This window comes from Hylobates moloch, unplaced genomic scaffold, assembly GCF_009828535.3.
Source record: "Hylobates moloch isolate HMO894 unplaced genomic scaffold, HMol_V3 SCAFFOLD_23, whole genome shotgun sequence".
NCBI lineage: Eukaryota > Metazoa > Chordata > Mammalia > Primates > Hylobatidae > Hylobates > Hylobates moloch.
The window spans coordinates 19,474,815-19,496,020 of record NW_026652298.1 but is presented as its reverse complement, the minus strand read 5'-3'; the positions used below and the strand labels follow the sequence as shown (position 1 = coordinate 19,496,020).

Here is a 21,206-nt window from a genome sequence, read left to right as displayed (position 1 = left end):
AAAAATGCCATGGAAAAACACTTTCATTCTGGACGGGGTAGGTGGGGAAGGGTATCTTTTTATTTATTTATTTATTTTAAGACAAAGCCAGGCTGGAATGCAATGGCATGATCTCAGCCCACTGCAACCTCCACCTCCTGGGTTCAAGCAATTCTCTTATATCAGCCTCCCAAGTAGGTGGGACTACAGGCACACGCCACCATGCCTGATTAAATTTTGTATTTTGGTAGAGATGGGGTTTTGCCATATTGGCCAGGCTGGTCTCGAAATCCTCACCTCAGGTGATCTGCCCGCCTTGGCCTCTCAAAATGCTGGGATTACAGGCGTGAGCCACCGCACCCAGCTGGGAAGAGTACCTTTTTAAACTATCTGAAAGCAGAAAGCTATAAAAGATTGACAAATTAAACAGAAATGAAAAATGTCTGCTTGGCAAAAACCACCATAAACAAAATCAAAAGACAAATGACATACAGAGAAAAAAAAAATTGCAATCTTTATCACAAAGGGCCTTTTTCCCTGAATATAATAAGAACTACTACAGGCCAGGTGCAGTGGCTCATGCCTGTAATTCCAACACTTTGGGAGGCTGAGGCTTGAGGCCAGGCATTTGAGACCAGCATGGCCCACATGGCGAAATCCCGTCTCTACTAAAGATACAAAAATTAGCTGGGTGTTGTGGCATGCATCTGTAAGTTCAGTTAATCGAGAGGCTGAGGCAGGAGTATCACTTGAACCCAAGGGATGCAGGTTGCAGTGAGCCAAGATCACGCCACTGCACTACAGCCTGGGTGACAGAGTGAGTGAGACTCTGTCTCAAAACAAACAAACAAAAAAAACAAAACCCACGACTTTGGCAATGATAAGCTAGACTGATAAAATCTTGATCTCAGAAAATAATTCTAACAAATAGTATGAAATGTTTTTAAAAAGTTAAAAGATGTTCTTTACAAAAGTACCCCTTCCAAAGGCTCATGCTATTCAACAGATGCTCACCAGCCTTTTCTTTGTCAAGATCTTAAGTCACCCCAATATTTTTACAAAGTCTTTGATACAGGTTTACAGCGTTTTCCATCCCAATACTTGCCATTGGACAGCTTCAGGAGACATAGAAATGAAACATGTGAACAAATTCTAGTTTTACAGTTCCTTAAATTCTTGTGGGTGTCAGCACTGCTTCCTTTTGCTTCCACAAGTCAGAAGGGTCTCTAGATTAAAGGAATGGCTATTAAGTGTCCATTTACAGTTAGTTCAATGGCTCTGTACTAACCTAACTGTAACTTCCTGACTCAATACCTTTTCTTCTTCCATCATGGAGGAACACGATGGAGAGGAGAAGGATGGGAGTTGCTCTAAAATAATTTCTGACATCAAATAAAAAAAATTACTATGTTTTCCCTAGTTGAATCTCATATCCAACCCATCTCATACAAACAATAAAATACAGTAGTTATCACATACCTGAGGTGCTGAGCTGCTAATATTCTCAGATTGAATAGTAATAACACTTGGAGATTGAAGCAGATCAGAGGACTCTCGATTTTTTTTCTGGCTTTCATTGAATGGATTAGACCTTTTCAATTTCTTTCTTAATGCTGGTATAAGAGGTTTTAGGCGTTTCTTACTATGGACCTGCATAGGTTCATCAGACTCCAAACTATTCTTTGAACATATTAAAGATAAAAATCCCAGGGGTCTTCTGCCAGGTCTAGAAATACAAATGTAACGATATTCAAGAATATCCAGGAAGACACATTTTTTTTTTTTTTTTTTTTTTTTGAGACGCAGTCTCTCTCTCACCCAGGCTGGAGTGCAGTGGCGCGATCTCGGCTCACTGCAACCTCCACCTCCTGGGTTCAAGAGATTCTCCTGCCTCAGCCTCCCGAGTAGCTGTAGTAGAGACGGGGTTTCACCACGTTGGTCAGACTGGTCTCGAACTCCTGACGTCGTGATCTGCCTGCCTCAGCCTCCCAAAGTGCTGGGATTACAGGCGTGAGCCACTGCACCCAGCCAAGACACATCCTTAATACCTGCTTCTGCTTTGGGAGGCTAAGGTGGGAAGACCGCTTAAGGCCAGGAGCTCAAGAACAGCCTGGACAAAATTAGCAGGACTCCGGTCTCTAACACATCTCTAGCATTCAAGTCACTTGGGGATCTTATTAAAATGAAGATTCGCACAGTTGGTAGCGGGCATGGCCTGAGTTCTGCATTTTAACAAGTTCTCAAATGATGTCCATACTGCTGTTGTCAGGACTACACTCTGAGTAGCAAAGCCGTGGAACAGTGGTCAGCACAGTACGTTCTATAGGCCACATGCAGCCCCCCACCCAATTCTGTGAGTATGTTTTTACTGGAACACAGCTATGTTCATCTGTTTACATATGGTCTATGGTTGCTTTTGTGCTGTAATTGCAGAGTTGAATAGCTGTTAACAGAGACCATATGGCTCACAAAGCCCAAAATATGTACAAATGCCATTTTACAAAAAATGCTGACTTCTGTTCTAGAACACTGCTTCTCAATCTGTTTTAATCCAAACTCTCATGTTGTTTTTATTTTATTTTATTTTTTGAGACAGAGTTTTGCTCTTGTTGCCCAGGCTGGAGTGCAATGGCGCAACCTCGGCTCACCGCACCCTCCACCTCCTGGGTTCAAGCAATTCTCCTGCCTCAGCCTCCTGAGTCACTGGGATTACAGGCATGTGCCACCATGCCCAGCTAATTTTATATTTTTAGTAGAGATGGGGCTTCTCCATGTTGGTTAGGCTGGTCTGGAACTCCCAACCTCAGGTGATCCACCCACTTCAGCCTCCCAAAGTGCTGGGATTACAGGCATGAGCCACCATACCCAGCCTTTTTTTCTTTTTTCGGAGACGGGTCTGGCTATGTTGCCCAGGCTGGAGTGCAGTGGCTATTCACAGGCACAATCATAGCTCACTGCAATCTCAAACTCCAGCCTCAGCCTCCTGAGTAGTTGGGATTATAGGCATGTGCCACTGTACCTGGGCCTCATTCTATTTTCAGCACATATCTAAGGCCAGAAGAGATACTACTGAGCTTTACTTTCTATAATTTAGATAACAAAAACAACAGATCTATTAAATATGTCTTTTAAGCTACATGTGTCCTTTCCCCGACCCCTTCCCCTTAGTGGAGACTAGTGCATGTTCCCCCACCTCTTTCAATTCAGCAACACCACATTAATCTTCTGGATGCTGCTGACAAGCCAATAATTATTGATAACCATTGCTTCTAGAATATGAGGAAAATGTGAGAGAAGTTGGCTTTTGCTTAAATTCCAACACTTATTCTTATGGGGAGAAAGCCATGGTTTACCTCTTTGGTTTGTCACAAGGGAGAAAAATGACACATTATTTGGGACTTCAATAAAACAATTTCTGATGTCAGCATCCATACATATGTGCATTAGTAGCTACTGTACATGGTAGAATATGTAATGATCAAAATAACCATGGATAATCTAAAAAAACAAGTGTACAAAATATTCTAAAGATTTTCTATCTAAAACAAAGTTTCAGCACTTAAATTTAAGCTCTTATTGTACAGAATGTGTATCTGCAATATTACTCTATTTCCTTGGCTGAAACTTCTTCCTTTACATTACTGATGGAGGAATATGTTTATTAAATACCATCCTTACTACTGGATCTAATCTGTTCTGTATAAGTTATATTTATTAAGACAGAGAGCAAAACACTTATTAAAGATTTTTTCATGATACCTGGATAGTGGGGCTTTAGAAGATGATGTTCTGCTATCCATTTGCTGAGACTTAGGAGCAGCATCAGTTCTTTCTTCCTTATCAGACACAACCATTTCATCCTGAGGTAACTGAGGCACATTCTTGTCTATGCGTGCATCAGGAGATCTAGATCCTCTACTCTGAAAAGCTGGTTCAACTTGCTGTCTTTGAGGTTCTGGAGTTGTCAGTGTGCTTCCTGAGGTAAGAAAAATATCGTGTCCCTTGTGAGACTCCCCTTCAAAAAAAAGAGCAAATGGAAAGCAAGGATACTGAAGTTAATACATTCCATGTAATCCCAGCATTTGAAAAGAAACCCATGGTATTCTATAATAAACCTACCCTAATAAGAGTAAGCTAAATTATCATTAGCAGAGTTACTTGGATTATTAAGAATATTATAATTGGTTAAAAGGTATGCTAACAGCTTCTGCATTCAGAAACAAAATAGTTATATCAATATATTTTGGCCTAGAAAATCTTTTCCCAGAAATATTTCTTGAGCAATCAAAATGGGAGAGTGATTACTTTCTAAAAAATCTAAGGTTTGTTAAAATTTAGAAACCAAACCAATCCAAAATACAGGTGGTAACTCAGGTACCTGTGGTCTCCTGAAAAGTAAAACCTACAGACTCTCAAATACTCAAGTTTAGCTAAAGAATTCTCTTTCCTTAACTAAATAGTAGACAAAAGCCAAAGTAGCCAAAGATTAGGACAAAATAACGAAAGCTTTCTTGCTCAATAAAAAACCTGTTTTCTCTTAGTATAGCTAAGGCCTTGTTCTCAGAGAGAGTGTTTTAGCTCTGTGAAGAGAGAATGAAGTTGATAAGTATACCTGCTAAAAGAAACAACCTAATTAAAGATAGCACAGAACAATTTCACTAACACTTCACTGTATTGTGGTTTGCTTAATGCTTTTATTGCAGAGCAGATGGATGGGAGCAATCTTAGAACATCTCTAGAGGCTGTAAACTGTAACCATATTACAGTTTCACAGTCAAAGTGGGGACAATTAAGTCTAAGACTGTATTAACACTGTAAGAGTTTTTTTGTTTTTGTTTTTTTGAGACAGAGTCTTGCTCTGTCATCCAGGCTGGAGTGCAGTGGCGCGATCTCGGCTCACTGCAACCTCTGCCTCCCAGGTTCAAGCAATACGCTCGCCTTAGCCTCCCGAGTAGCTGGGATTACAGGCGTGCACCACCACACCTAACTAATTTTTGTATTTTTAGTAGAGACAGTGTTTCACCATGCTGTCCAGGCTGCTCCCGAACTCCTGACCTCAAGTGACCCACCCACCTTGGCTACCCAAAGTGCTGGGATTACAGGTGTGAGCCACCGCGCTAAGCCCATTGTATGTGTGGGTTTTTTTTGTTTTTGAGACGGAGTTTCGCTCTTGTTGCCCAGGCTGGAGTGCAATGGCATGATCTCGGCTCACCGCAACCTCTGCCTCCCAGGTTCAAGTGATTCTCCTGCCTCAGCCTGCCGAGTAGCTGGGATTACAGGTGCCCGCCACCACGCCCAGCTAATTTTTGTATTTTTAGTAGAGACGAGGCTTCGCCACCTGACCTCAGGTGATCCACCTGCCTTGGCCTTCCAAAGTGCTGGGATTACAGGCGTGAGCCACCATGCCCAGTCAAGTATTTTTTGTTTGTTTTTTGAGACAGAGTTTTGCTCCGTCACCCAGGCTGGCGTGCAATGGCGTGATCTTGGCTCGCTGCAACCTCCGTCTCCCAGGTTCAAGCAATTTCCTGCCTCAGCCTCCCAAATAGCTAGGATTACAGGCACCCACCACCACGCCTGGCTAATTTTTTGTATTTTTAGTAGAGATGGGGTTTCGCCATGTTGGCCAGGCTGATCTTGAACACCTGACCTCAGGTGATCCACCCAACTCGGCCTCCCAAAGTGCTGGGATTACAGGCATGAGCCACTGCACCTGGCCCTATAATGGGCCAGTGTTTTTAAAGAACCAGAACCATCATAGGTTATCAAACCCTTCTCTGTCTTGTAACTCTAACTCTATAAGATGCCATCAGCAACATTTTTATTCTTGAGTGCCATTGCCATGGTAAAGCAATGGCTATAGGTGTGAATGATAAGCCTAAGTTTGAGAGGAAAGAGAAATAACGTCATAAAAGAAATAAAAAACAAAGAGTTGTATAAACACTGGATAAATGTGACTGGCAGCTTTAGTCATGACGGAAATAGATCCTAAGTGGTTTAATGTCCCACAGAAATTTTAGATTCCTATAAAAATAGAAGCCCCGAAGATCTTTTCAGCTTCCATAGGTGGCTTAAGCCTGAAAAACTCTCTAGAACTAAACTAATTTTCAGGGTAAAGAACCTATTATGAATGCCATTATAGGCCACAGGTGGTGGCTCATGCTTATAATCCCAGCTCTTCTGGAGGCTGGGGTGGGCAGACTGCTTGAAGCCAGGAGTTCAAGACCAGCATGGGCAACATGGCAAAACCCCATCTCTACAAAAATACATTCAAGATCAGGCTGGGCAACATGGTGAAATTCTGTTTCTACAAAAAACACAAAAATTCCGAGGCTGACAGATCACGAGGTCAGAGATCGAGACCATCCCGGCTAATACGGTGAAATCCTGTCTCTACTAAAAATACAAAAAATTAGCCGGGCATGGTGGCAGGTGCCTGTAGTCCCAGCTACTAGGGAGGCTGAGGCAGGAGAATGGTGTGAACCTGGGAGGCAGAACTTGCAGTGAGCTGAGATCACACCACTGCACTCCAGCTTGGGCGACAGAGCGAGACACCACCTCAAAAAAAAAAAAAAAAAAAAAAATTAGCTTGGCATAGTGGTGCATGCCTGTAGTCCCAGCTAGTTAGGAGGCTGAGGTGGGAGGATTGCTTGAGCCTGGGAGGTGGAGGCTGCAGTGAGCTGTGATTGTGCCACTGCACTCCAGCCTAGGTGACAGAGTGAGATCCTGTCTCGGGGGGGCGGGGGAGAAAAAAAGCCATTACACTCAGCTAATTCCTAAAATGTAGTTATTGACCTTACATAGAAAATCCTTGTAGCCACATAGTCTTCAACTGATGACAGGATGAAAACAGCTTCTTTTGCCTACCAAACTGCCAAATCCAAGGCCTTTGCAGGAAAGAAGTGCTGTTAATACAAGTATTACTCTTAGAGAAAAGTAATACTCAGTTTCAATCTCATATTTGAACAAGGTATATCCCAAATAATCAGGAGTATTTAGCAAAATGCAATCATGTTAAAATGTATTTCACTTACCTGTTTCCTCAAAAACATTTGTTAATTCCTTTGAGTGCACCTGTTTTAAGAAAATTTACAAAAAAATTTAGAAATTTATCAAGTAAAACTGAAATTAATTTTATTTTCTTTTTTTCTTTAAGTAAAGAAACCATGTTATCTCCCAAAAAGCTCTTACAGTAATTCTACTAAACATTTATGGCAAAAATATTGCTACTATTTTAAAGTGTTCCAGAGCCCACTGGAAGAGAGAAAGCTGCTAACTGCCTTTTATAACCAGTCTCAATATCAGTGCAAAAGTATCAAAGAAATAGTACAAGCAGCACATCAAAAGACTACTGCATTACAATCAAGTAGAGCTCATTTCAGGAATGCAAAGATGATCTGACATTATGAAATCTAATACAAACCAACAGACCTGAGGAGAAAAATCATCTGTATTTATAGAAAAGGTGCCGAATGATATTCGTTCTTGAAAAAAACTTGTAAAATGGAATAGACATTTTCTTAACACTATAAAATATAACTATTGCAATCTAGAAGCTAGCATCCCACATAATAAACACTGGAAGTTCTATTAAAATCAGAAATTAAAAAAAAAAAAAGATGTGCACTATTGGGACCACTTTTTAATACTATTTTTTAGTTATATTAGCCACTATAATTACAAAAAAATAAGAACTATAAAAAGTAGAAGAATTAAAATTATATTTGCAGATGATGTATCTGTTTACCTACAAAACCCAAGAGAACCAACTGAAAAATTACTGCATACAATGAGGGAACTCGGTAAGCTCTCTAAAGAGAAAAGAACTTAATGATAATAGCAACAAAAAAGATAAAACTCATAGGGGTAACCTATAAGAAATGTGTAAGATTTATATGAAGAAGAGTTTAACATAAAATAGAATGACATAAAACAAGACTTAAACAAATGGAAAGACATACCATGTTTTTGAATAGGAAGATTCAATATTATAATTATGCTGTCAATTTCCCCTAAATTAATCTAAGTTAATATGATTCAAATACAAATACCAATAGAACTCTTTTTTAAAGAGCTAAACAAGTTAATTCTAAAATTCATATTAATTTGAGAACATATAAGTAATGAAGAGAAATTTGAAAAAAGAAGAAAATTGTATGGGTTTAGGAGAGATACTATCCCTATAAGATACCAAAGTGCATCATAAAGCTACAAAAATTCGGCCGGGCATGGTGGCTCATGCCTGTAATATCCCAGCACTTTGGGAGGCCGAGGCGGGCGGATCATCTGAGGTCAGGAGTTCGAGACCAGCCTGACCAACATGGAGAAACCCTGTCTCTACTAAAATTACAAAATTAGCTGGGCGTGGTGGCGCCTGCCTGTAATCCCAGCTACTTGGGAGGCTGAGGCAGGAGAATCACTTGAATCCGGGAGGTGGAGGCTGCAGTGAGCTGAGATCACGCTATTGCACTCCAGCCTGGGCAATAGGAGCAAAACTCCAACTCAAAAAAAAAAAAAAAAGAAGAAAGAAAATTATAAAAATTCAAACAGTATGATGATACTGGCCCCAGAACGAATAGGTGAATCAACATAAAAGAAAAGGAAGTTTTAGGAATATATCCAAACAAATACGAAGATTTACTGTCTTACTGATAAAAGTAGAATTTCCTATCAGTGGAAGTAAGATGAATTATTCAGTAAATGGTAAAAGTCATGAGGAAAATTAACTTGGCCCTAATTCCTTACACCAAATCAAATTCTCAACAAATCAGTAATATTAACATTAACTAGGAAATTTAAGTCTCAAAGGACTTTGAATGTATAACATAATCTCCAGAAGCCATACACAAAAAGACTGATAAATCTGATTACAGAAAATTAAAAATGTCTTCTATCTGAATACAGCGTATGTGTATCCTACAATTTTGTACACGCTGAGCATCCCAAAGCTGAAAATCCGAAATGCTCCAAAATTCTAAACTTTTTGAGTACTGACATGACACTCAAAGGAAATGCTCATTGAAACATTTCAGATTTTGGCTTTTCAGGTTTGGGATGTAGAACTGTTAAGTATAATACAAATGTAAGTATAATGCAATCATTCCAAAATGCAAAAAAATCTGAAATTTGAAACACTTCTGGTCCTAAGCATTTCAAATAAAGGATACTCGACTGTAAAAGCAATTTTTAAAAAATTGTTAAAATGCTAAAAACAAGGTTTAGAAAATAAAAATCACAAATAAGCCAAATGGACATTATACTTTTCTTACATATTCACAGCACTGTATAACTACCATTTTTTAAATGGCATATCATAGTCTGGTGACCTAGTTTTGTACTTAGTAAAGTACTATGGCCTTTTGTCCATGTCATTAAAGATATTTTTAAAACAAAACAAAATAATGTCTGCATGGAATGCTGATAAATTATTGAAACTGGGTGACTGGTACATAGGGGTACATTATACCTAGTCTATCTTTTAATATGTCTGGAAATGTTCATATAAAAAGTTAATCCAAAAGTTCTGCATGAGAAAACAACAAAGAAAGCAGAGTCAAGAGACGATGACAAACTGGGAGAAAAGATTTGCAACTCATTGCCACAGACATATATAAGAGTTCTTCCAGTTCTCTAAGAAAAAGATCAATAATCTAATTGAAAAATGGGTAAAGGAAAAGTCAGTTCATAGAAAAGGAAATACACATGGCTCTTAAGCATATGAAAAGATGTTCAGTCTTACCCATAACAAGAGAAATAAAATAGTTCTGGGATACGCCATTTTTTTACTTACCAAATATATAAAAGTACACTTGCTCTTTGTCAACTATTACTCAAGAACGATTGGTCTTTAACTTTCTCTTTGAGAACACGGATTTTAAAAGGACTTTTCCATAGTGTAGTTACAAATTATGAGGAGTACTAGATGAGTATAAAAATAAGAGGGTACTAGGAAACCTACAACATGGTGGTTGGTGATTAAATTTGCATGGTCCGGCCGGACTTCCCTGAGGCAGTGATGACTGAACTAAAGAAGTCTGTATGTTTTTCAAGGGAATGTTTCACACAGAAGGTACATCAAATGAAGTGTCCTTCTTCACATAGAAACAATAGAAACATCTGTTGCAATATGGCCATCTTACTTAATGATTCTACCTTACCTCAGAGGTATATTCTTGACAGTCATCTCTTAAAGTGACTGAACGTTTTTTGGCAGGAGGAATGTGGTCATTTTTATCAAGCCTGGATTGAAATCTCTTCCTAGATATAAGATCCAAATTATCAGGAGGCTTTTCAGAATTATCTCTTCCAGAAATAGATAAACCCATGGCATCTTGACCAACTGAAGTTGCTGGTAAACAAATACTGCATAGAAAAGAAATACATACTAAATTACTGAATTAGAAGTTATTTAATACTTTTTTTTAAAGGATCCTAGAAATCCTTCCAATAATAAGGTTAAAGGCTGAGGTATTCCAATGAAAATTCCAATAAAACCAAAAAACTCCAAACTAAGAGATACATGGCCATGGCCACAAAAATGCTATTAATAGTTTTGAGCTCCATTCATACTTAAAGGCTTATAACTTAAATTTCATAATACTGAATTAAATCTGAATATTTCATAGTATTTTACCTGATTGTAAAGTTAAATATTTAACCTAAAATGTCCCTTCTAGTCCAGGCGCAGTGGCTCACACCTGTAATCCCAACACTTTGGGAGGCCGAGGCAGGTGTATTACCTGAGGCCAGGAGTTTGAGACCAGCCTGGTCAACATGGTGAAACCCCATCTCTACTAAAAATACAAAAAATTAGCCAGGTGTGGTGGCACGCACCTATAGTCCCAGCTACTTGGGAGGCTTAGGCATGAGAATCACTTGAACCCGGGAGGTGGAAGTTGCAGTGAGCTGAGATCACGCCACTACACTCCACCTGGGCAACAGAGCAAGACTCTGTCTCCAAAAATAAAAATATAAAAGTCTTCAATTTCTAATGCTACATGATGGACAATTATCTTAATTAATGGTGGTTAAGATATAACTTACTTCCAAAATAAAGAATTAAAATAAGAGTATCAAGAATAGCTGGGCACAGTGGCTCATGCCTGTAATCTCAGCACTTTGGGAGGCCAAGGTGGGAGGAATGCATGAGGCCAGGAGTTCAAGACAATCCTGGGTACCAGAGCAAGACTATACCTCTGGAAAAAAAACAAAATTTTTTTTTAAATTAGCTAACCACCGTGGTGCACACCTGTAGCTGAGAAGCTACTTGAAAGGCTGAGGCAGGAGGATTTTTTTTTTTTTTTCTCACTCTATCACCCAGGCTAGAGTGCAGTGGTGCAATCTCAGCTCACTGCAACTTCCACCTCCCGGGTTCAAGTGGTTCTCCTGCCTCCGCCTCCTGAGTAGCTGGGATTACAGGCGCAGGCCACCATGCCCAGCTAATTTTTGTATTTGTAGTAGTGATGGAGTTTCACCATGCTGGCCAAGCTGGTCTTCAACCCCTGACCTCAGGTGATCTGCCCACCTCGGCCTCCCCAAGCCCTGGGATTAAAGGCACAAGCCACCACGCCCGGCCAGGAGGATCTCTTGCACCCAGGAGTTCGAGGATGCAGTGAACTATGATGGCACCACTACCCTTTAGCCTGGCACTCTAGCCTGGGCACCAAAGCAAGTCCCTGACTCTTAAGAAAAGAAAAAAAACTATATTTATTACCACTGTACTATTTTCACAACTTTCTGTGAATGCATATTTCAGTTTCATATGTGTATGTTTATATAAAGTAACCACACTTTTAACAGGTATCATTTTATGATCTAGACTGTTAATTTTTTTAGCTTTCAAAATAACTTAATAAATGAGTTTCATACAAAACTAATACATGAAACATTTAAGTGGCATCTTTATCAGATATAAAATCTACCACATTACATTTCTTCTCTAACTTACCACATAAATGATAAATAAGATCTCCACAACAATAACTAATATGGGTGAATGGTTTGTTCAATCAATACTACTTAATTCATAAATCACTTTTCCTCCTAGCAAAAACAGTTTCACTCATTCGTTACCTCATGTCACCCCTTTCTTCGGTATTCACTGATTTGACCAATATGGGAGCTGGCAGTAAAGGGTTTGGCATGAACTGTGCAGTGGCATCAGTAAATTCTTCTACTGCATTGGTTGGGATTTCCACCAGAGTTAAAATAAAGGCTTGTTCATCTTCTCCATCTTGAGGTACATTAGCAACTAGATTCACTATCAAAGTTTAAAAGTTAGTAATAAAAAAAGCTCAACTATGAAATAACAGAATATCATTAATTTATTTCATTTCTAAAAAGACAGTCTCAAGACAACTTACTGTCAAGACTAAATAAATAAATGCTCCCCCCCAACGACCCCCCAGCCTGAGGAAGTAAGTTCCCTCCTTTTTTTTTTTTTTTTTTTGGGAGACAGAGTCTCGCTCTGTTGCCCAGGCTGAAATACAGTGGCACAATCTCGGCTCACTGCAACCTCTGCCTCCTGGGTTCAAGCAATTCTCGTGCCTCAGCCTCCCAAGTAGCTGGGATTACAGGTGTGTGCCACCGTGCCTGGCTAGTTTTGTATTTTTACTAGAGATGGCATTTCACCATGTTGGCCAGGCTGGTCTCGAACTCCTGGCCTCAAGTGATCTGCCCACCTCTGCCTCCCAAAGTGAGCCACCATGACTGGCCCAAGAAGTAAATTCATAAAGGATAAAGGTGACATACCATGGAGAAGATTTATGACTCTGAAAAACAAAACTGATACGCAAAATACTTCAAGGTGTTTCTATAAAACTTTTTAAATTTAAGGCCAGCACAGACTAAAATAAAACTGTTTTATGTTTTTCCATAGTTAAATAAGGGGTAAAAATCATACAATTAAGTTCTATGACATGTCATTGAAGCATATTATCATACCTGTTAGGTCTTGAGGATTGATTATATTCTCTTGTTGGACTTCTGGAATACTTGTTGGTGTATACTGCCATAAAAAATTAAAATGAAAGAGTCAGGTTGGCCAAATCTCCTATTTAAAAGGTTTTTCCTGTCAATATGATATAGTGAAGAGATTAAGTCAACAACATCTAACCATATACCATTTTCAAGTGTTTGAAGCTTTAGGCTGTTCCAATAAACTTTTGATTCATTTAAATAAATATTAATACAAAGAATCCTGACTACATTGTTAAATATGTGCACTTTATGAAATGATTTTTGAAGTGACAGGATAGGGAGACCCAAACTCCACAACTTTTTCTCTACTCCCATCACACCAGCCATTGTACTACCTAGCAGGTGACATCTGAATGGAGGCAAACTGCTTTCCCTGCATGCAGTATGATACCCTCCTGTTTTCCAAAAAACCGCAAACATGGTTTTTCTAAAATGCAATCCTGACTGTAATTCTCTACTGCTTAAAATCCCTCATCTCATGACAACCTCCGCCTCCTGGGCTCAAGCGATCCTCCCACCTCAACCTCCTGAGTAGCTGGGAGTACAGAAGCACGCCACCACACCTGGCTAATTTTTTTGTATTTTTGGGGGGTAGAGATGGGGTTTTGCCATGTTGCCCAGGCTGGTCTCGAATTCCTGGGCTCAAGTGATCCACCCACCTCGGCCTCCCAAAGTGCTGGCATTATAGGTGTAAGACACTATGCCGGGCTTCTACTGCTTAAAATTATTTTATTTTATTTTTTATTTTTATTTTATTTTATTATTTTATTTTTATTTTATTTTATTTTATGTTAATTTTATTTTTTTATTTTATTTTTTTGAGACAGTCTCGCTCTGTCGCCAGGCTGGAGTGCAGTGGCGCAATCTCGGCTCACTGCAACCTCCGCCCCTCTGCCTCCTGGGTCCAAGCAATTCTCCTGCCTCAGTCTCTCCAGCAGCTGGGACTACAGGCACACACCCCCACGCCCAGCTAATTTTTGTATTTTTTGTAGAGATAGAGTTTCACCACGTTGGCCAGGATGATCTCGATTTCTTGACCTCATGATCCACCTGCCTCGGCCCCCCAAAGTGCTGGGATTACAGGTGTGAGCCACTGTACCCGGCCTGCTTAAAATCTTAAAACTTTCATTTTGTAACCAACGTCAATAACTGATTAAAGCAGAAATCATCAGTGGATATTAAAACTACAGGGTAACAGCTTGCTGCATTGGTCTCATTTGACAAATTACTAATACAGAATGGAAAAGATGCCATTATAATGAAGAAATCTGGCAGGTACCATTCTAGCCAAGTGATCAGTCAGCATCACCAATAATGGGACAAACTGACATTATGTGTCTCCCGATGTGATATAAAAGGAAGAACACATTATTACCTATATAGTAATTTTGCCCTAAAATATGTAAGTTGAATCTAGTAATGAGGAAGCAATTAAAAAAAGAAATCCAGACTGTAGGCCAGCCTAGACTGGTCTAAACTTCTCTTGCTTTTTCTCTTTTGTGAACAAAAAGACAAGAAAAATACTCTAGATTAAAGGAAAATAAGGAGAAAGGATAATCAAATGCAATGTGAGAGCCCTGATTGGATCTTGAATTTAAGAAAAAGAAAAAAAAAAGCTGGCCAGGCGTAGTGGCTCATACCTGTAATCCCAGCACTTTGGGAGGCTGAGGTGGGCAGATCATTTGAGGCCAGGAGTTCAAGAGCAGCCTGGCCAACATAGTGAAACCCCATCTCTACTAAAAATATTATACAAAAAAACTAGTCAGGTGTGGTGGCACACACCTTTAATCCCAGCTACTCAGGAGGCTGAGGCACAAGAATCACTTGAACCTGGGAGGCGGAGGTTGCAGTGAGCTGAGATCATGCCACTGCACTCCAGCCTGGGTGACAGAGTAAGACTCTGTCTCAAAAAGAAAAAAACCTATAATGGACATAATTGGGACAACTAGGAAAACTGGAATGGAAACTGTATATTACATATTGTTGAGACAATGTTAAATAGTGTAGTAATACTGAGTGTGACAACAGTACTGTCCTTTCTCTGTAAAAGAACTTCCTTGTCCTTATTAGATACAAGATGAGGTATTTATGGACTCAATCTACTTTCAAATGATTTAGTCTTTTGGTTTTTTTTTTTTTTTGAGACAGAGTCTTGTTCTGTCGCCCAGGCTGGAATGCAATGGCGCGATTTTTGGTCACTGCAACCTCTGTCTCCTGGGTTCAAGCAATTCGCACATCTCAGCTTCCCAAGTAGCTGGGATTACAGGTGCATGCCACCACACCTGGCTAATTTTCGTATTTTTGTAGTGATGGGTTTTCACCTTGTTTGCCAGGCTGTTCTTGAACTCCTGACCTCAGGAGATCTGCCCCCCTCGGCCTCCCAAAGTACTGGGATTACAGGCGTGAGCTACCCCGCCTAGCCAAGTATTTATCTATACAGATGGAGAGCAAGACAGAGTTAAAAAACAAATGAGGCAAAGTATTAACAATTAATGAATCAAAGTGAAGTGTATGGGATAATTCTTTGTAAGATTTTTGTAACTTCTAAGTTTAAAATTTATCAAAATAAAAAGTAAAAATTGAGAAGTCAGGGTGGCGTAAGGAATCTCGTACCTTTAAATGTAACCAAACTCCTTAGCAAGTCATAAAAATCCTTTTATGATCTGTCTGCAGGCTATCTTTCTAAGTTCATCTCTGATCACTTTCTTCATTAATATTCCACTCATACTACTTACATGCTGTTTCATATTGGTTTGTTCTTGGAAACAGGGTCTCACTCTGTCTCCCAGGCTGGAGTGCATGGCGACCACAACTCACTGCAGCCTCTACCTCCCAGGCTGAAATGATCCTCCCACTTCAGCCTCCTGAGTAGCTGGGACTACAGGCAAATGCCACCATGCCTGGCTTTTTTTTTTTAATGGCATTATAGGTGTGAGCCATTGCAACCGGTCCACACCTGTTCTTTACACACATATGTTCCTCTCCCTTTAACTGGATAATGTATACATGTTCTTCAAGTCCAAGGCTTCTCTCACTTGGGGAACTTTTTATGGAACTGTTCATGTATTGGTTACATGACTGCATAGTTATAAAAACCTGAAGAACTGTACACTAAAAAGGGTGCAGTTAGCCAGGCACAGTGGCTCATGCCTGTAATCCCAACACTTTTGGAGGCCAAGGCGGGTGGATCACTTGAAGCCAGAAATTCAATACCAGCCTGGCCAATATGGCGAACCCCGTCTCTACTAAAAATACAAAACCTAGCTGGCTGTGGTGACACATGCCTGCAGTCCCAGCTACTTGGCAGGCTGAGGCAGGACCATCTGTTGAATCTGGGTGGCAGAGGTTGCAGTGAGCTGAGATCATACCACTGCACTCCGGCCTGGGCAACAGAACAAGACTGTCTCCAAAAAATAAAATAAAATAAAATAAAATAAAGAAAAATGAAGATAAAAGAGGTGAAGTTTATTGTATGTAAATTATACCTTTTTTTTTTTTAATGGAGGAAAACACCTTGCTATCCCTTATTATACTGTACATTCTTTTACCTCTGGCACAGGAAGTGTAAGCACAGTGTCTCCTTTAGAGTCCTTTATCTGGGGCTCTTCAACAGAATTTTCACCAAGACCCCTATCCAAACCAAGTGTGCAGGGCCCTGTCTCAGAGGAAGCAACTGGAGCAACTGATAACATGTGAACCTCCTGAGAGCTCTCTTCTTGATTTTCGTTTCTGAAAGAGAGTTTAGCATGCATGTCATTTGAAATCAGGCAAATCATGGAATTATTTTTAGAGCTACGTGTGTAAAAGATCATCTAATTCAATGGTTTTGAAACTTTTAAAACATATTTAATGCAATAGAACTTCTTTTTCAAATTCTTACAGCCACAACTTAAGGCTATAGCTGCAACAATATAAACTGAATCTCAGAATCTCTTCACTTTTACCTTTCAGTTAGGTTTACTTCTGAAGAAATACTGGTCCCTTTGATACCATGTACACATGCCAATTTGCTCTGATCCTTATTCTCTGCTGTTGTAACTGGTCCGAGGTTTTTATTTTCCAATTCTGTTGCTTTGGAAGCATTTTTCTCTGTTTCTTAAACAAAAAGCACACTTACGATACAGACCAAAATAATACAGCTAAAATCCCTGTATTAGAAACATATGCCCTCTTAAAAGGAAGATCCCTATATAGTGACTCTTCCAAACTTCTCTTATTCCACAAATCAGGCTTATACACATGGCAGAAAGTCCTGGCTAATAGATATTTGAACAGTAAAACATGATTAATAAATCCTGTTCTGCAAATATTTCACTCATGGCTGCCACAATAATTGTATCCTCACTTTATGGTACTAGCATCAATAATTAGAAACTCAACATATAAAAGAGACTTCAAGGTGGGTACACGGAGGTTTGGCTAGTTCCACTTCAGAGGAAGACTTGGAGAAGGAGCTGCACTGCAAAGAATAATATCACAAATGAGGAAAAAAAGACTTCTATATAGAAGAGGTAATTTGAGACTGCATGTTGAGAGAGGTTTTAGAAAAGGTGACCTCTCATGGTTCTCATGTATTTTTCATCATGTTTAGTGCAATACTGTATATACATGTTTAGTGCAATACTGTGAATATTGCACTAAACTAAAGACCATGGGACCCATACAAAGTATCCTTAATGTTGGAAGCACTCCCAAGCAGCAGAGAAAAGTCATAACATTATAAGAAAAAGCTGAACTGCTTGATATGTATTACAGATTGACACCTGTAGTTGGGGTTGCCCACCATTTCAGACAGATGTTTCATCTTGTAAACAGATGACATAAACTTTTGGTACTGATAAATACAATGCAGTACTGAAAATGTATTTTCTCTTCCTTATAATTTTCTTCCTTTTATTTTTCTTTGAGACAGGGTCTTGCTCTGTTGCCCAGGCTAGAGTGCAGTGGCAATATCACAATTTACGACAGCCTTGATCTTGCGAGCTCAAACCTCTGAGTAGCTGGGACCACAGGTGTGTGCCACCACGTCTGGCTAACTTTTAAAAATTATTTTGTAGAGACAAGGTCTCCCTATATTGCCCAAGCTGGTCTCAAAACTCCTGGGCTCACGTGATCTTCCTGCCTCTGCCTCCCAAAGGGCTAGGATTTCAGGTGTGCACCACCACCGTGCCCAGCCTGATTTTCTTTTTTCTTTTTTTGAGATGGGGTCTCACTCTGCTGCCCAGGCTGGAGTACAGTGGCATGATCACAGTTCACTGCAACCTCAATCTCCCTGGGCTCAGGTGATACTCCCACCTCAGCCTCCTGAGTAGCTAGGACTACAGACATGTGCCACCATGTCTGGCTAATTTTTGTACTTTTGTAGAGATGGGATTCTGCCTTGTTGCCCAGCCCAGTCTGGTTTCAAGTGAGCCACCCACCTTGGCCTCCCAAAGTTCTGGGATTACAGGCGTGAGCCACTGTGCCCAGCCCCAGTCTGACTTTCTTAATAACATTTTCATTTATCTATGGCTCAAGGACATCAGTTGAAAAAACAGAAAAAACAATTTTAATTTTCTCCAGCCTATTTTATCGTAAGAATACAGTATATAACACATATAAAATACAAAATATGTGTTAATTAACTATCTTATCAATAAGGCTTCTGGTCAACAGTAAGCCATTAGTAGGTAAGTTTTTGGGGAGTCGAAAGTTATACATGTATATATATATATATATATGTTTTCAATTCATAAGAGACAGGGTCTCACTATGTCGTCCAGGCTGGCCTCAAACTCCTGGGCTCAAGCCTCCCAAAGTGCTGGAATTACAGGTGTGAGTCACTGCACCCAGCCTATACACAAATTTCTGACTGAATGGGGAGGTCACTGCCCCTAGTTCAAGGGTCAGCTATGAGAGAGCGAGAATGAGAGAAAGAGACAGAGAGAGAATAAAAAGACAAAAAATTGATCAAACAAATATAGCAAAATGGTATTAATTACTAAAACCAATTGGTAGATTTATGGATATTTATTTTATAGCTCATCTTACTTTTTAATTTGAAACTATTTTATTGTTAAAACAATTTAATGACCAAATATTTCTTTGAAATGTTAATGTAATTTCTTGTGTCAAAATGATTTTGCAACATATTAAGAGAATAAAATTTACCTCTTTGAGTTTCCATTTCTGCCCCTTTGGTTACACACAAACTGGAAACTTCCTGATAATCATCAAACCTGTTGGTCCCTAAAGTCCTCTCAAGATTTGGTTTAGACTTGGCAAGTCTACTTCTTATTCTCACATTACTGGTCACTTTAGAAACTGTACTCCTAAAAACAGAAGATAGAGAAATTTATGAATCGTGTTAGATCTTGCTCTCCCACATTAATACAGTCTGTCTAGCACTGATACCGTGAATGACCTGTTAGGTGCCACACTGTCTGCAAGTGTTCATTTCTTAATACTAAAATTACAAAGTAGTAACTTTACTAGAGGTCTTAAGAAGAGAATTTAGTCTGTATTTGTAAAACAGAGACATTTATATAAATCTATTTCATTAAAGCTTCAAAGATACACAACATTTACTACTATAATTTAAACATGCAAACCATTAATCTAAAATCAAAATCAGTCCATCTTTAAAGGGTAAGAAATTAGCATTGCCTACTTTACATTTACAAGCATTACTCAAAGCTATTAACTAATTTGATGGTGGTTTTAGTAATATTTATTAATTGAATACTAAAATAAACCTGGCTGGTGTAGCATTCTCCTTTACTTTCTCCATTAAACTTATTTCTTCTCTGGAACTTTGTTCCTCCAATACAATCTTGTTTTCTTCAAATGATGCAGGAGATGTAGTAATGACAGGTGAAGAAAGCTCCTGACATTCATGAACAATTTTGTGATTTACATTATCTAGGCTAAAAGGAATATGGCTTTTATCCTTTGAATGAACATGAGGAGGTATACATACTCCTACTGAAGAAAAAAAAAAAAAAAAAAAAACAGAAAATTAAAATGGACCAAATTATAGATGCTCAAAATAAATTCCTCAACATTTAGTAATTGTAAAATTCTGCATTATTAAAGTTTGCTTCATTTGTGCAGCAGCAACAGAAAAAGATTTTAAAAATAGAGTTTGCTCTTGTTGGCTATAAATGTATGATATCCCTATTTCATGCCAGGGATTTGGCCTATTGTGAGCTTAATAATCCGTATAGACTGAAATTTTATCCAATTATTAGTAAAAATGAGTACTTTTGTTACTTTCAGTAATTATACAATCTCAGATGGATTTCAAGATAGACAGCACTGCCAGCACTTAAGATTTTTAAAACCTTTATGTTCTATACGTACTTTATGTTCTATATGTTTTTGACAGGCTCTACTGCAATACTCTGCCACTAAGAAAGGAGCCCTATACAGAACATAAGTCAGAGACTTTCCCGATAAATATATGGTTCCAAGCCTAAAAGTCTAATATGTCCTTATTTATCTATTTTCGAGACAGGGTCTCACTTTGTCACCCAGGCTGGAGTGCAGTGGCGCGATCTCAGCTCACTGCAGCCTTGACCTCCTGAGCTCAAGCAATCCTCCCACCTCAGCTTCCCAAGCAGCCAGGACTACAGGTGTACACCACCATGCCTGCCTAATTTTTTGTATTTTTTGTAGAGATGGGGTTCCACCATGTTGCCCAGGCTGGTCTTGAACTCCTGAGGTCAAGCATTCACCAGCCTCGGCCTCCCAAAGTGCTGGTATTATTGGCGTGAGCTGCCACGTCTGGCCCAAAAGTCTAATACTTAAAATGAATGGAGGCTGGGAGCGGTGGCTCACGCCTGTAATCCCAACACTTTGGGAGGCCAAGGCAGGTGGATCACCTGAGGTCAGGAGTTCGAGACCAGCCTGGCCAAGATGGTGAAACCCCAACTCTACTAAAAATACAAAAATTAGCTGGGCCTGTAATCCCAACTACTCGAGAGGCTGAGGCAGGAGAATTGCTTGAACCTGGGAGGCAGAGGTTGCAGTGAGCCGAGATCGTACCATTGCACTCCAGCCTGGGTGACAAGAGCAAAACTCTGCTTCAAATAAATAAATAAGATGAATGGTAGGCTACTCATAACCAAACTCCATCTCAAATAAATAAATAAGTAAATAAAATGAATGGTAGGTTACTCATAACCAGGCAAAATAATTACCAGGAATAGTATAATTATTCATTTCATGCAATTAAAAGATACTGAGATAGTAAAGATTTATTGCTTGTCTGT

At 39.3% G+C, this 21,206-nt stretch overlaps 1 protein-coding gene across 1 annotated transcript in view; it reads right to left on the bottom strand.

The window, feature by feature from the left end:
* BDP1 (B double prime 1, subunit of RNA polymerase III transcription initiation factor IIIB) overlaps nt 1-21,206 on the bottom strand; it is a 113,330-nt gene that overhangs the window by 3,873 nt on the left and 88,251 nt on the right. Inside the window, exons 29-38 of the mRNA XM_058434248.1 lie at nt 19,689-19,917; nt 19,105-19,265; nt 16,899-17,049; nt 16,503-16,683; nt 12,919-12,982; nt 12,049-12,235; nt 10,134-10,338; nt 7,011-7,050; nt 3,739-3,994; nt 1,459-1,705 (exon numbers count right to left, since the gene is read on the bottom strand). Coding sequence (XP_058290231.1) covers nt 1,459-1,705; nt 3,739-3,994; nt 7,011-7,050; nt 10,134-10,338; nt 12,049-12,235; nt 12,919-12,982; nt 16,503-16,683; nt 16,899-17,049; nt 19,105-19,265; nt 19,689-19,917 — 1,721 coding nt within the window. The remainder of the gene's footprint in view (nt 1-1,458; nt 1,706-3,738; nt 3,995-7,010; nt 7,051-10,133; nt 10,339-12,048; nt 12,236-12,918; nt 12,983-16,502; nt 16,684-16,898; nt 17,050-19,104; nt 19,266-19,688; nt 19,918-21,206) is intronic.